A 15,148-nucleotide genomic window follows, 5' to 3' on the forward strand; every position below is an offset into this window, starting at 1 on the left:
CTAAATTAACAATTGGACGACTATATGTACTTTCCCTCTTTAGTCATATTTTACAGCATAAAATGACGCGCAATAATTCAATTGAAACACAAGAAAAGAAAAAAACTGGAAGAAAGTATAAATGAAAAGATATTTATGATATAATACTTTATATTTATATAGGACACATAACAATAGGATCGCCATTGTAGCGTCTGACATTAAAGTAGTAAACAGTGACACAGAAGCGCATAAAGAAGAGAGAAAGATATCAGTAGAATATGCTCTTTTTTACTATTTTTATCTTCTCTGGTTTCTGTGTAATTCAAAAGAATTTTTCATTACAATTTCCTCTATAGCAACTACCCAATAATTATCTACTTAAGAGTTAGACATTAAAAATTATTTATATTATAAATTCTCGCTATTTTCTGTGGAAGGGGAATTAGCTCAGATGGTAGAGCGCTCGCTTAGCATGCGAGAGGTACCGGGATCGATGCCCGGATTCTCCAGGCACATTATTTTTTGGAGGGAGGAGACTTTTTTGTATTTTTTTAAAATTCAGTTTCATTTTTCCTTTATTTTTAGATGATTCATGTCACCAACATTAAATGTTATTATTAATCGGTGATGTTTTTATACCAATTACAGCTATTATCATAACTGATTTCTATCGCCTAATCCTACATCAACCCCGATCGAGTAGGTTAATCAATACCGTTGAAGCTGTGAATATCCTATCTTTTTCAGACACAGATGAATTACATTATCCAATATCATTAATTAAGGAAATTTCTCCAAATTGTATTAAAGAACGAGAAATCTTCATGCTTCTGGCCATCGTTAAGTAGTAGAATAGTAGAGAGGGAGCGCAATGGGGAGTTTTTACTGCATTCTTGACTTCGAGAAAAAAAATCTTTTACAAACGTTCACAACATTACAAAAACTATATCAGCTAAGCAAATGACCTTCTCTAAATGCTTTAAAAGCATAACATAAGCTGAACACTATATTTAAGAAAATTATCAACGTTCTGTTTGAACATAAAAAAGATAACTTTAGCCGGGACAAAATGAGTAAGCTAAGATAAGGTAAATTTGCCTCTCCAATTCTCCAGAATTATATTTGAAAATAGATTCATACGCATCAATAACCATCCTTCGACATCAGAAAGATCAGAAAGGCGACAAAAATTTTAGATATCTAGCTCAAATAAAAGAGGATCATGGAAAATGGTACATGATATGAAATTCGACTAAATCAAAAACTCAACATAAAGTATTCTGTATAGCTTCTTCACGATCTCCTGGGGTGGCTCTCTTCTCGGTATATTTACGATTCATGCAGTTAGAGAAGAAATTAGTGAAATTCGTTATTACTCATTTTACTCCCTTTTAGAATTTTTCCTTTTTTTTTTTTTTTTTTTTTTTTTTTTTTGAAAATTGAAAATTATCAACGGAGAAAAGAATGTTGATTGTTAAACACTGAAACTTATCCAGATATTTTATTAGTAACTAGCACTATGACTCGGCAACGCCGGGTCATAGTGCTAGTGCATGCATATACAGCTGCGTGCGTGCGCACATACACGCGCGTACTGTCCAAATCTCCGACCAATCACATACAGCTAGCTGGCATTCAATTGGCGTATCAAGTTTCGGGCATTTTGATTGGGTTTTGGATAGAAAATTCACAAAAAAAAAGTCACTTCTATTGATTTTTTAATGGCTTTGCGGTGTGACTGGGGAAATGTAAAGATGTGCGCGACCACCCTTGGACGGTTTTGAATGACCATAGAAAGTGCGAGCCCTCTAACTGAAAAATTGTGGATTTGTATAAAGGACACGCACACACACACAGACATTTTGCCATTTATATATAGAGATCTCAGTTACAATCGAGACAAAGTTGTGGAAAACTTGCTTGAAAAAAAAAATACCTGTCACCTATGTTCCAAACTCTTTCAACTTCAACAACAACAATGCCGACCAATTTTTAGTTATAAAAATGATGCAAGAGTAAAAAATGATGATGCAATACTTTCAATATAATGTTTTCAAACAGATAGGGAAAAAGTAACGAGAAATCAGAAGCTATTCATTTTACCCCGGTTATAATTTTACCATTCACATCCCTCTACTGCAAAAAAAAAAAAAAAGGAAAAAGAAAAAAGGAAAAATTCATCGCTTCAACATTAAGTGCCTCAATTGGTCGCTCACCACATGATTTAACAGAGCCTACTGAAGCAAGCCAACACACTCGCAACATTACCACGGACGATGGCGAGGCTGAGGCGTTGGAACTGCTAAGCACCCTAATAGGCATCGACTGACACTTCGGTAAGGCGAGCCGCCAACGATGAGAAAACCTTCGCCGTTAGTGGCCCAGCCTCTCTGAATGTCTCAATTTGTTCTGTTCGGCTACGGAAGCTGTGACACTCTTATTTACCTCAGCATCCAGGATGTGGGAGGGTTTCGACTGAACCTGCTGTGAGGGTTTTATTTATCGCTATTTCCTGATAAGATTTCAATATTTAACGAAGTCAAAAGAGGTGACAGGACCTAAAACTTTTTTTTGTTTTACAATGCATATTTAGAGTCTTTAAGAAGAAAAGCATGGAAATGATTATGAAGTGGACAGCTGTGCTCTCAAATGGATAATTAAAAATGGGTAAATGAAGAAAAAAAAAGTGATGCAAATGATGTGCTCATATATATCTAAATGATAAACTTCTGGAAAGTTTCACAGACTTTTACAGTCCCAGTGATGGATCGGATCTGTAGTCTTCGAATTAGCTTTCTCTTTTCTGGTTTTGAGAAGCCTAATTTCTCAATATTGGTATTTAGGCAGTGTTATATATCCTAGGACTCCAATAATTAAAGGTATAAAACGAACTTGTAATCTGGTTAGAGTAACTGCAGATTTCTCAATAGTTCTCTTTTTCACTGATCTTCATCTTTATGTTAAAATCCGCTGGGCAGCTAATTCCCACAACTGTGCACAGTTTCTCTTCTCTATCCTAAATCATAATATCAGGTCTGTTGTGATGACATTTTATTGAGGTCTTGGTCTTCACTGGTACATTCCACCAGTATTTCTTCTTATTATGAGTGGCTATGGCTTCTACCATACTGTGGGTTCTTATTTCTTTGTCCTCGGGATTATCCTTCCGACTGATTTCATTATAGAGTGTCCTAGCTACAACGCCATGTCTCATCGGTAGATAATACCGCGATGACATTTTCGGATAACTGCTTATGATGTGGGTGATATCTTCAGTGTGAATTCCACTAAGTCTGCATCGGTTGTTACACTTTACGGTTTTACCTGCATCTCTATCCCTTTTGTGCATCAAGTACTTGGTTGATATTTTCTGTTCCTGGATTGCAAACGCATAGCCTTCAAAGTGGGAGGTAGTAATCCGGCTATTGGTCCATGATAAACTGCTTTGATGGTCGATGTTACTATCATCACGGAGCTTTCTACTAACATATCCATGCATAGACTTCTGCTCATATAGGCTCGTCCTTTCATCTGATGATACGTTGCGGTAGAGTCGTGCGACTTCTTTGGGCATGTATTCTAGGTTATCAGACAAAGAGTGTTGCTCAAGGAGCTGCCTTCCAAGTCTTGTGATGTTATCAGCTTCATGTATGCAAACTTGGCCAAGGGATGCAATTCGACACTTGGTGGTTAAAAGGTGTTGCCGAAGGGATATGATGCGACATTCAAAGGCATTTTGGATCGATGTTAAGCCTCTTCTGCCTTATTTTCGTTTTAGGTAGGGGCGGGCTATGTCACCGTTTATGTGGAAATTATGTATGCTTGTTAGTATTTTTCAGGTTTTCCCATCAATGACTCGGATTTTACCAAACGTCCAATCAAGCAGTCCAAATGTTGGTATAAGAACCGGTTTCTAACCTAGATCCAAGGCTACTTTATTGGAATTTCAACATCAACAACATTGATTGGTTAAAATTGCCGAAATGCAAGAGATTAAAGACGAAATATGTTACAAACTACAGAATTTTCTCAAGAAAGCCAAGAGTAAATGATGTTTTATAAACACATTCTACCAGTATACGAAGTTTAAAATTTTTTAGTTACCAAGAAATTATGTTAAAAACTGCCGTTCAAACCGAAAAGATCCTTGTATGTATGTATGTATGTATGTATGTATGTATGTATGTATGTATGTGTGTGTGTGTGTGTGTGCGTGTGTGTGTGTGTGTATGTGTGTATGTATGTGTGTATGTGTCTATGCATGTATGTATGTATGTATGTATGTATGTATGTATGTATGTATGTATGCATGCATGCATGTATGTAACTGTTGAAATGTCAGAGTCAATTAATAAAGGAGTTTTTAAATATTTAGGGATGGCAGTTTAGAGTCAAAACTATTGAAAAGGTTGCAAGACGCAAATAAAATTTTAGAAAAATAAGAAGGAAAAGAGTGAAAATTTTACCGGTGTGTGTGTTAAATTATAAGGCACTAAAAGAGAATGACTCTCCCCCGACACAACAGTATATGCTTCAATACGCGAACTCACATAAAGAATCTTGCAAACCAAATCCAAAAACGAAATTTATTAACTATTTTTTTCAATTATGTCGGTGAAAATTAAAGGGAACACTTTGTTCCATAACACCGCTTCCTGCAACACCGATTTTGTAGTTAAGAAAATGACGCTGGTCTCAAAATGTATAATTTCTGTTTTACAACGTCCTAAAATAAGCGGTTTGTATTTACTTTACATTATTTAACTAATTCATTTCATTCGCTATAGAACTATTTTCGTAATTTTTATCGGAAGTTATTTTTCTTGAGAAATGTCAATTATTATTGTTCTGTAGATGTGACCTTCAGCATGTTATTTCTTCGATCCTCCATAACAAAAAACGTGGGATTCCTTAAAAAAGAAAAATCAATATATATCCATTTTACCCGAATTTATGACCTAAAAATCGGATCTTGTGAATTTTCCGAAAGTCCCATCCAGCCACCAGGGTAGTCAGCACGCATTTTTTTTTTATATTCGTTTTCCACACACTTGTTAACATCACCCTGGCTGGGTTTTTTTGTTCCCGGGTGAGGATCTTTATATTGCCCACAAAGTCAACTTATCCATGTAAACAACAATCTCCCCTCCTAAACAATTTCCTTCATCTACATCCCGTGAATAAGATAGTAAAAGTGTTATCGTGAAGAACTGTCAGCCGATGCCCATTGTATTGTTTTACTCCACTTCACTGGTTTCTTCTGTAAGACGTCACACCTCCATCCTATTTTGGAGGAGGAGAGATACTGTTCAAAGACTGACTGTATATGTGCTCTTAAGAGCTTAAAAAGAATCTTCTCATTAATGAGTAGCTCCCGAGATGATGTCCAAAGCCACCAGGTGGGCATTGTAGAATATGTCACATGTGACGTCCCAAGTGAGCGACTTGTACTCTGGCACGGGTAAAAAGCTTTATCCCATTTGGGCGCCTGTCGTCGTTGCGTTCGAGGCCAACAGTCTCCAGTTGTGATGGGAACCGGCAACATCGAAGCTCCTTTTAAAACTCACCGTCGGTAACTCTAGAGTGGTATTTGTGGTTCACACAAGTAGAGATCGTAGCTTAGGGCAACTTGATGAGCGTACACTCATCGCTGAAAAGTATACCGGTCGACAAAGAAGGAACCGTGATGAGCTAGGCGCTGTTTTAGCTACGATATAATCCAGAGCATGTGAGACAGTATTAGCCGCGAACCTCGTAATAATGGAACTAGTTATTACTTCGATAAAGTAACAGATTGTTTAACAAGGGAAAACGTGGGAAAATGAATTCGAATTTTGCAATATTTTTAGATTTATTTTTTAGATTTAAACTTGTGTTTCAAGGATCGACGTTTTATGTAATTTCTTGTTTCTCTGTTTTATAGCCACATCGTTGTATTTATACTTCGATAGACTGACCTTTTGATATGTTTTTAGGCAGATTCAGTCCCATTGCAGGGCATCTTGGGCAAGTGTCTTCTTCTATAGCCTCAGGCTGACCAAAGCACTGTGAATGGAATTAGTAGACGGAAACTGTGTGTGTATATATACACACACATATATACATACTAGCAGAGATACCTGGTGTTGCTCAAAATTAAAATGGTATAGTTTGTATATATATATATTACAGATATGTTGAAACAGGTGATATGGGAAAGTGCGGCATTGGCAACAAAACATTTGTGGAGTAAATGATGGGCTAATTCGACTAAGCAATATGCTATACATCCATTTGGAGTATTCCAAGCCCTAACCTGTCATGGAAAATTGGGGATGAGGGGTGTGTGATTTTTGAACACAATGAAAAGCTGTCAGTGGATATACTCTCCTTTGTGGCAGTCAGCACTGCATCTAACACAAGCCATTGTTCGAAGTTTTGACAACTCCTTCAGGTTTGTTGTTGTACATCACTCAAAGTAAATTTAGAGGAACTGGTTGTTCATTTGTGAGGTGAGGTGATAGACTTGCCTTTGAACTTTAAATGTCGGTGTAAATCCATATTCAACTATCTTCTTAGATAAACCAAACAGTGTCATTTGAAATGTAGAGTTGTATTGTCTGATATTGTTCAGAAAATTCTTTGAGTGAATGGAAGTGCCTTCCAGAAGATCCATAAGAGGTTACCTTACTGCCTGAGCAGCACATGCCATTAATTTCATTTGGAAATTGTAAAGCTTTGCAGAAATGACAATTTGAGTTTAGCACACCAATTTGGACAAAATTATCATTTTTATAAGAATGGGATGGCTCATATCTGAAAGCAGTTTCAGGAGTTGTGAAGAAAGAATCTGATAAAAATAAGATGATCTTAATTAAAAGTGAAACTATTATATCATGTTACAATATAAATGTTATTCTTTTGCTTTTGATACGTAATACCAAACCAGTGCCAATGTTATATTGTTTTAATCCAAATGAAAAAAAATGACATGTTACACTCACAGAGTCTGATAATTTGAGTCTTGTAAAATTTGATTTGATTTGGTTGAGCCGTTTGAGAATGCATTGGAAACAGAGAGACAAAGAATTTTATACCTATAGAGATTATGCTATAGATGTTTTTCTTTCACTTTTGACATGTAATACCTAACCAATGCCAGTGTTATATTGTTTTAATCCAAATGAAAAAAATTACATGTCGACACTCATGGGGTCTGATACTATTACCTTATAAAATTTGATTTGATTTAGCTGTTTGAGAATGCATAGGGAACAGACAGACAAAGAATTTTATATAGAGAGAGATAACTGTGTGTGTGTCTATATTTGTCCCCACCACTGCTCTACAATTGGTGTTAGTGTGTTTACATTTGTGTTAGTGACACATTCAATTAATCTTCAAACACTCATCAAAATAACAAACTAAAAAACACTTTACTTCATAGGTTTACTTTTTGACAAAGTAAATTGTATTTTATTTTCTATTCAATGCTAAAAATTAAGGAAGTTAGCACTGGTCTCATGAATTTTAAAATTTGTTTTGATATGTCTGATGTCATACATTAATTTTTATCTATTGCAGGTATTCCAAGTTTAGTCTTACCTACAAGACACAATTCATCAGGAAATGCACATTTTAAATCCAAGAAGTAAATTAATTTTTTTTACATTTGATATAAAAAGGGTTTACTGTATTTGCGATAAAACATTTATCTTAGTTTCAACATTAAACTCTGACTCTGTAGTTCAGTTAGATTAAATATCTGTCTAATCCCTGACTTCACAATACAATAACCAAATACCAGCTTTCTCATGACAAAGTTATTTTACTATATTCTTCACTATTCTTCAAACTTAATTGAAACAAAAGCAGTGTATGGCAGTAAAAATATGGTAACAAAAGCATTAACATTATAATTTGTTTTTGTAATATTGCTAAAATGTAAACTTCAAAGCCAAGTCTCTGGTCAAAATTAAGGAAAAAAAACCCATTAGTAAATAAAGTTGCTGTATTTTGTCTGATCCATGCAAGCATGATGAAGTGGATATTAAATGAGTGGCACTCACTGCCACCACTGCCTGGGTGATTGTGGTGGTGACTGATAATCACCATTCTCTAAATCAGGATTGTATTTGTATCCCAGCCCTTTGGCATTCAGATTACTCTGTCAAAAGTAATATTATTTATTCACATTGTTTTCATTTAATCATGCATTGTAATTGTAGCTTTGAGATCTCAATAATATGGTTGTTTGTTTTTAGAATGACATTGTAGGATAGGCGTGAGAGGCCAGATCTGGCTAGCATGAACATAATACAGGTTGAATATTTGGGCCAGATATAGCTAGTTTAAACACTAAAGGGTTAAATGTTGGTGGTCTTTAAGAAAGCACACAAATTAGTTTCATTGATAGCTTTTATCTTTGATACCTTTCTTTTAGAAGCTTATTTTAACTTCATCTTATTCTTTGTACTACACCATCTGCTCATTATTATATTTCTTCTCTTGGATAATTTATTTTTGATAGTTTCACTGTTATTTAAGGTTTATGAAGTAAATAGATTTATTAACTCTCAAGATAATTAATAACATAAAGGCACAGGCATGTCTGTGTGGTAAGAAGCTTGCTTCCCAACCACTTGATTTCAGGTTCAGTCTCACTGGGCGGGCCAACCAAAGCCTTGTGAGTGGATTTGGTAGACAGAAGCTGAAAGAAGCCCATCATATATATATATATATATATAATATATATATATATATATATATATATATCAAACTAAAGTTATTGAACAAACAAATGCAAGGTCATCCGCATAGCATTTCATAATTCGAACATTATTTTGCATTTGTTTGTTCAATAACTTTAGTTTGATATTTTTGTCTCTTTTAATAGAGCACTTCTATAGCAGTCCTATTAATCTTTTTGTTCCTGACAAGAAACAATCACTCTATTATTGATATTGATATATATATATATATATAGATAGATAGATAGATAGATAGATAGATAGATAGATAGATAGATAAATAGAGAGATAGATAGATAGACTTATTTGGAAATGGATGCGTGTGTGTCTGTGTTTGTCCCCCACCACCACTTGACATCTGGTGCTAGTGTTTATGTCCCATAACTTTGCAGTTTGGCAAAAGAGACAATTAGAATAAGTACCACTGTTTTGTCTTATCAAAGTAGTATGCATCTCCTGACAATGCAGTTGTTTTTGGAATTTCATTTAAACCAATATCTTCAGTCTCAGTTAGGGATTCCTCAGCCCATCTAGTTAGTTTTCAGCTTCATAAATTATCTACAGTTTAGACGTGACCTGTAAGTCCAAATTATGTTTCATTCATGTAAAATCTAATTTTTTCTAGTCATTCTAAGATTTTACAGTAAATGATTGGACTTTGTTTTACCAATGAAGTATAAAGATAGTGCACTATGTCCAGCTCACCATACTGTTCAAATCGATTCTTCACCACGTAAAGATTTCGGAGTGGTCTTCATTAACCTTGTTTTATTTGTGTGGATTAGTAATGGTTGTCCTCATCAGAGAGTGTAACTTTAATTAAAGATAATTTCTTGGCTTATTACATGAAGCAAGCTAACATCCACCATGCTTGTGTCATCACAGATGGAGATGTAGACATATTCAGACTCAGACACATGCACATATATTCTTACAGACTGACATACATTTGTGTGTGTGTGTGTTTGAAGTCTGCTTTACATTTGTGAAAGAGTGTGTGTCTAAGTTTAGGCGTTTCCTGTTGGTTGGCAACAACAGCTCAGATTTATATATAATGAAGGATTCATTTCAAGACATTAACCTATACTCCAATAAAGGAAATTGTGTTAGTATCTGTTTATAGCACAATAAGTAAATTGAAAATCATTTTTATTTACATTACAGAAATGTTTTGGTTGGAACAACTGATGATAATATGACATTTGTCTGTTGGCATCCAGAAATACCTTTTCCATATGAATATAGTAAGGTGGGGTGATATTTTTACTTTCTTTGCTTTATATTCATTTTTAATTACTGTGTAATTAAATCATCATTGCAATTGGTTGAACAGGTTTCAGGGTTTCACTTGGTGCAATCCTTCCTCCTCTGGTACACATAGCAACAGAGGGAATTGGCCATCTGTGTAATGTATATCACGCTTTTAGCATGATTCTTATGGCTGTATACCCTTTTATATCACCAGCCACATTACAGTATGCACTAAGTGCATTTTGTCATACAACTAGCTCTAGAGAGGTTGTTACTGACAAATGAGACTCCTGCTACTCTACATCACTTCTGTTCAGTCCTTCCTTTTCTACATTTATTAACTCCTAAAGTCCCATGCACCTAGAAACTGCAACTGTTGCAATGTACTGTAACCGCAGTTCAAGGAGTGTTCTTGTTTAGAATCAAAAAGCATGAAGTAAGCACTTTTCTGTGCAAGGAACAAAATTTGGCATCCTTCTAGAAAGAAATTCCTGTCAAAAGACTTTTCATTTACACTATATACATTTGTTTTTTGTGGCTTATTAAGAGAATTTCATTGAATTCTTTTCTTCCTTTGGTTTTCACATATGGTAGGTAGCAGCTCAAACAGTGGGTTAGAATTTCATGGTATTATATATTAATGACATATTTATTATTATTTATCAATGATTTAATTAGAGAAAAAGAGCTTGTATTTAGAGAAAACAATCAGAGAAATATTTCAGTGTCATCTACACATGTTAGACATCTAAGTGATTGTGACTGCAATTTATATTGAGATTTATCCATTCTTAGAAGGGGTGGAATAATCATGTAGTTAAGCATTACATCAATGCTTTCATTAGTGATCTGGGACCTTTTCACTTAGAAAGCAAAGCTCATTGAATATTTTCTGCAACTTTTTTCCTGAAAGATGGACAGTGAGATCACAAAGTTTGTATGTCAACAGGGCAACACAACCTTTATTACATAACTGGAGGTTGTGGTATATCTCAGAATGGTTTTCAGATGATAGTTATGCAGCTTCCAAGTTACAGTGACCACTGGTATACAAATTGAGCTCTGACACAGGTAATCAATGCCCAGAAATTAATATCTCATAAATATGTTGCAGCATCTATGTGTAATAACTTACTTGTATTCAACCTACCTGGGCAAGTGACAGTAACATGACAACAGGTAAAATCTCACCAAATTTCATAAAAATTCAGATAATAGTTATATTTTTATGATTTTTATCCTAGACCAACTACATTTTCTCAAACTTGCCAGTTTCTAACAGAATCAGGAGGTTTATTTAGAGGAAGCACTACAAGAATTTAAGTATTGATATAATTCATTTTTCAATTTCTGTTTTATTCTGTAATTTTGTAATTATTTTTACCATTCTTTCTTTATAGCCACTCCCTCGGAAACTCCCAGAGATTCAAGAGGTTTGTAAAAATATTTACTTCAATTCTAATTTGCACACACAAAGTTCTGGCAACTCTTTGAATTTGTTCAGGAGAATTTAACCTTTCTGTTGAGAAAATGATTTTGTAAGAATTAAGTTGAAGGCTACTGAAATGTTAATCATTACATATATTATAAATGATCTTACTCTGAGAAAACATAAAATAATAATAAAGTGATTAATATGAGATATTTGAATATTTTAAAGACTAATTTGCATCTAAATTTAGGTAAGTCCTTAATTTGTTATATGTTTGGTTAAATTTGTAATTCCTGTATTTCTATCACAAACTTTCATTTTCTGTAGAGAGGTTAAGATGTCAGACTATAATTTCAAAGAAGTGTTTGAGAAATTCAATTGCTGCAAGGAGGGAGGAATTTTATATTTCAGACTCTTGTCCTTCATTTGAGGAGAGAAAAGATAGTATGGTCATCACTTTGGTTGTAGAAAGATGAAATGAAGGGGTGAGGTGATGAAAGAGATGGTGTAAGAGGGGTAGCCTGGAGAAAGAAGGATGAAGAATCTAAAACTTGATTCTACAAGGAGACAATACTTCAAGTGATATAGAGGGAGGAGGAGATGATCAAGTTGAGAATAAAAGTGGTGGAGATGGTCAGATTTAATCTGTGATTATTTCAAACAATGCAGTGTACTCTTAAGCAAGTTATGTTACTCTCTTTAGACAATCTATCAATAACACAGATAAGATAGATTTCTCTTTGTTAGGGAAGAAATCCAACTTCACTAGAAATTCATACGAAAATTTATAATAGCCAGTACAGAACTAACTAACCTGAGCTAGTTTAATAAAAATAGAAATAAAAATATCTGTTGCTTTTGTGTATGTGTGTGATTTACATGAATTCACCAAGAGTAGGTCAGCTACCATTAATGGTGACCCTCTGAACCTGGTACTAAATATCTCTGACATTATACATTACGTTTGTGAAGTCAACTTTCCATTTCATTCTTCCAAATTCAAAACTAATGTAATCACATCACTCATTTCTGTTTCTGTTCCTTATAAATGTTTGTTTGTTTTGATTCCCCAGATTTATACAGTTTGGTGAATGGGATTGTATGGTAGTCATGCTTTTTTTTAGGGGTGTCAGTGAATGAAAATACAGGCATCTTCTGTACTATGGAAGCATGCTTTCTCATTTAATTTTGATGTTCATTGATTTCCATGCAATATAGAAGATAACAGGAAAATAGGTTTTATGTTAGGGAATTCCATATGAAAAAACATTTTCAGGAATGTTATTGTGGAAGATGTAGTTAAAGACATGAGTTTGTTCACTACATAGTTAATCTCTTAATCTTTAGTGAGAGATACTTATAATTACTACAAAAAGACATCCTTATTATTTTCATTTGTCTTTTGTCTATTAAATATGAAATGATCTATAACTTTACTCTTGTCTGTTTAAATAATATTATTCTATCAGGCTGAGTCTCCTATGAAAGTACAGCATCTCCTGGCAGAAAAACTACGTCTCAGACCAGATGGACCAACAAACCAGGAACTTGCCAACATATTCTTCACAACAAAACACCGATGGTTTCCAAAGTAAGTGAACTTAAATAATAAATGAGTTTACTATAGATTTCTTGTTTCTTTACTGCCCACAAGGGGCTACACACAGAGGGGACAAACAAGGACAAACAAACGGATTATATCAACCCCAGTGCGTAACTGGTACTTATTTAACTGACCCTGAAAGGATGAAAGGCAAAGTTGACCTCGGCGGTATTTGAGCTCAGAACATAGCGACAGATGAAATACCGCTAAACATTTCGCCCAGCGTGCTTACTGTTTCTGTCAGCCCGTCGCCTGAGTTTACTATAGATTTCTGGTGAGTGAAATAAACCTAACAGCATGTAGTTGGGGCTCAGTAGCTACATATAATCCTAGGAGAACTATGAACTGAAAGTTGAGTGAGCCAGCAAAAGTGTTAAGGCCACACCCCTTGGTGAATAGGATTGACTTGCAAGAGTCCTGTGCCAGCACCACATAAAGAGCTCTTGTGCCAATACTACATAAAGCGCGTGTGGTGCCACGTTAAAAGCATCCAGCACACATTTGTGAAGTGACTGGTATTAGGAAGGGCATTCCACCATAGAAACCATGCCAAATCAGATTTGAACCAGGTGCAGCTCTCCTGCTTGCCAGCTCTGGTCAAACCATTTAGCCCATGCCAGCATGACTTGGCAGAGGCATTAAGGTGTCAAATAAAAGGTATATCATTTGTTCCAGTTCTCTGTCTTCTGCTTTCAAATCTTACTGAGGTCAATTTCATCCTTCATCTTTTTGGAGTCAATAACTAAAGAACCAGAGCAGTGCTGAAGTTGACTCTATTCTTTGTTTTCTTCTCTAGAAGAATTTGACTGGTTAAGCCTTTAGTGTTCAGATTATTCTGTCAAATATAATGCTTATTTATTCAATTATTTTGTGTTAATCATGCATTATCTCATAGCTTTGAGATTTTGATGAAGTGATTGTTTTTTTTAGAATGATATTGTAGGGTAGATATGAAAGGCCAGTTTGAACATAAACCAGGTAGAATATTTTGGCCGGATATAGCCAGTTTAAATGCCAAAGGGTTAAACAAAGACAGATGAACTCTGCCAAATTTTAAAATACCCAAGACACATTGTATGTTACGACAGTACCCCTGCAACTCCAGTAGTTGAAGGCCCAAGACCATTCTGTCATTGTACCATCTTTACCAGCTGCAATTCACATTTAATTTATTCATACATATAGTTACAATTTGGATACTGAAAAATCAATGAGTTTCCCTAGTGATTAATCAATATTAACCATTGTAAAGGTGGTGAGCTGGCAGACTGGTTAACAGCATTTCATTTGTCTTTATGTTCTGAATTCAAATTCCACTGAGGTCAACTTTGCCTTTCATTCCTGGATGCTTTTTACATGGCACCAGCAAGGTCACCAAATAACTTGCAAGACAAGGCGTCTTTGAGAGGGGAGGGATCATTGAAGGATGTGATCTTGTGTCAGATGATGAAAGGTTAGTGTGGCAGAGACAGGTGTCCTGCTATAGAGAAGGTACATGGTTACCTGGCGAGAGAGAGAGTAATCTGAATGCTAAAGCGTTAAACTTTATTGAAGATAATCATGTCATGTAAAATAGGTAACATTTGTGTAATAACATTTCTTCCTGTCATTTCAGGCCAGAGAAAAGATACAAAAAACCAAATGAACCAAAAGACAGAGAAAGACTTTGATTTATAACCTTACCTTTGTTGTATTTTATCCTTTTGTAATGATAGGTTAATAAGGATATTTTTAAGAAAATAAATTATTAAGAAATATTGTCATTTTGTTGTTGAAGGGATTCTCTTGTTGTCTGTCAACCATTTTCTGATAACTGCAAATGGGTCTTTAACTGTAGAACTTGATGTAGATAAGATTTAATGATAGCATGTAAATCATCATCGTTATCTTTTAACATTTGTTTTCCATATTGGCATGGGTTAGACGTTAAGCTGGAGTGCTGCACCAGGCTCCAATCTGTTTTGATTTGGTAGTTTCTGTGGCTGGATGTCCTTCCTAATGTCAGCCACTCCACAGAATATACTGGGTGCCTTTTATATGCCACTGACATGCATCACCAACATGGGTACCATTCATGCATCACCAGCCATGACCACAATTTCACTTAGCTTGACAAGTAAATATTGAGTTAAGGAACTTTTGAATTGAAGA

The 15,148-nt window shown here is 34.9% G+C and overlaps 1 protein-coding gene and 1 non-coding gene across 2 annotated transcripts; both read left to right on the forward strand.

Moving 5' to 3' along the window:
* Positions 1-418: 418 nt before the first annotated feature.
* On the forward strand, positions 419-491 carry Trnaa-agc. Its single transcript has one exon. It is a non-coding gene; the product is annotated as a tRNA-Ala (tRNA).
* A 4,083-nt stretch (positions 492-4,574) lies between these two features.
* On the forward strand, positions 4,575-14,760 carry LOC115210774 (39S ribosomal protein L42, mitochondrial). Its single transcript, XM_029779494.2, has 6 exons — positions 4,575-4,720; positions 7,546-7,612; positions 9,876-9,960; positions 11,363-11,395; positions 12,864-12,985; positions 14,613-14,760. The coding sequence occupies exons 1-6, from the start codon at positions 4,591-4,593 to the stop codon at positions 14,665-14,667; spliced, it is 492 nt and encodes a 163-aa protein (XP_029635354.2). The 5' UTR covers positions 4,575-4,590; the 3' UTR covers positions 14,668-14,760.
* Positions 14,761-15,148: the final 388 nt, after the last annotated feature.

The sequence above is a fragment of the Octopus sinensis genome, linkage group LG4, assembly GCF_006345805.1.
Source record: "Octopus sinensis linkage group LG4, ASM634580v1, whole genome shotgun sequence".
Lineage (NCBI taxonomy): Eukaryota > Metazoa > Mollusca > Cephalopoda > Octopoda > Octopodidae > Octopus > Octopus sinensis.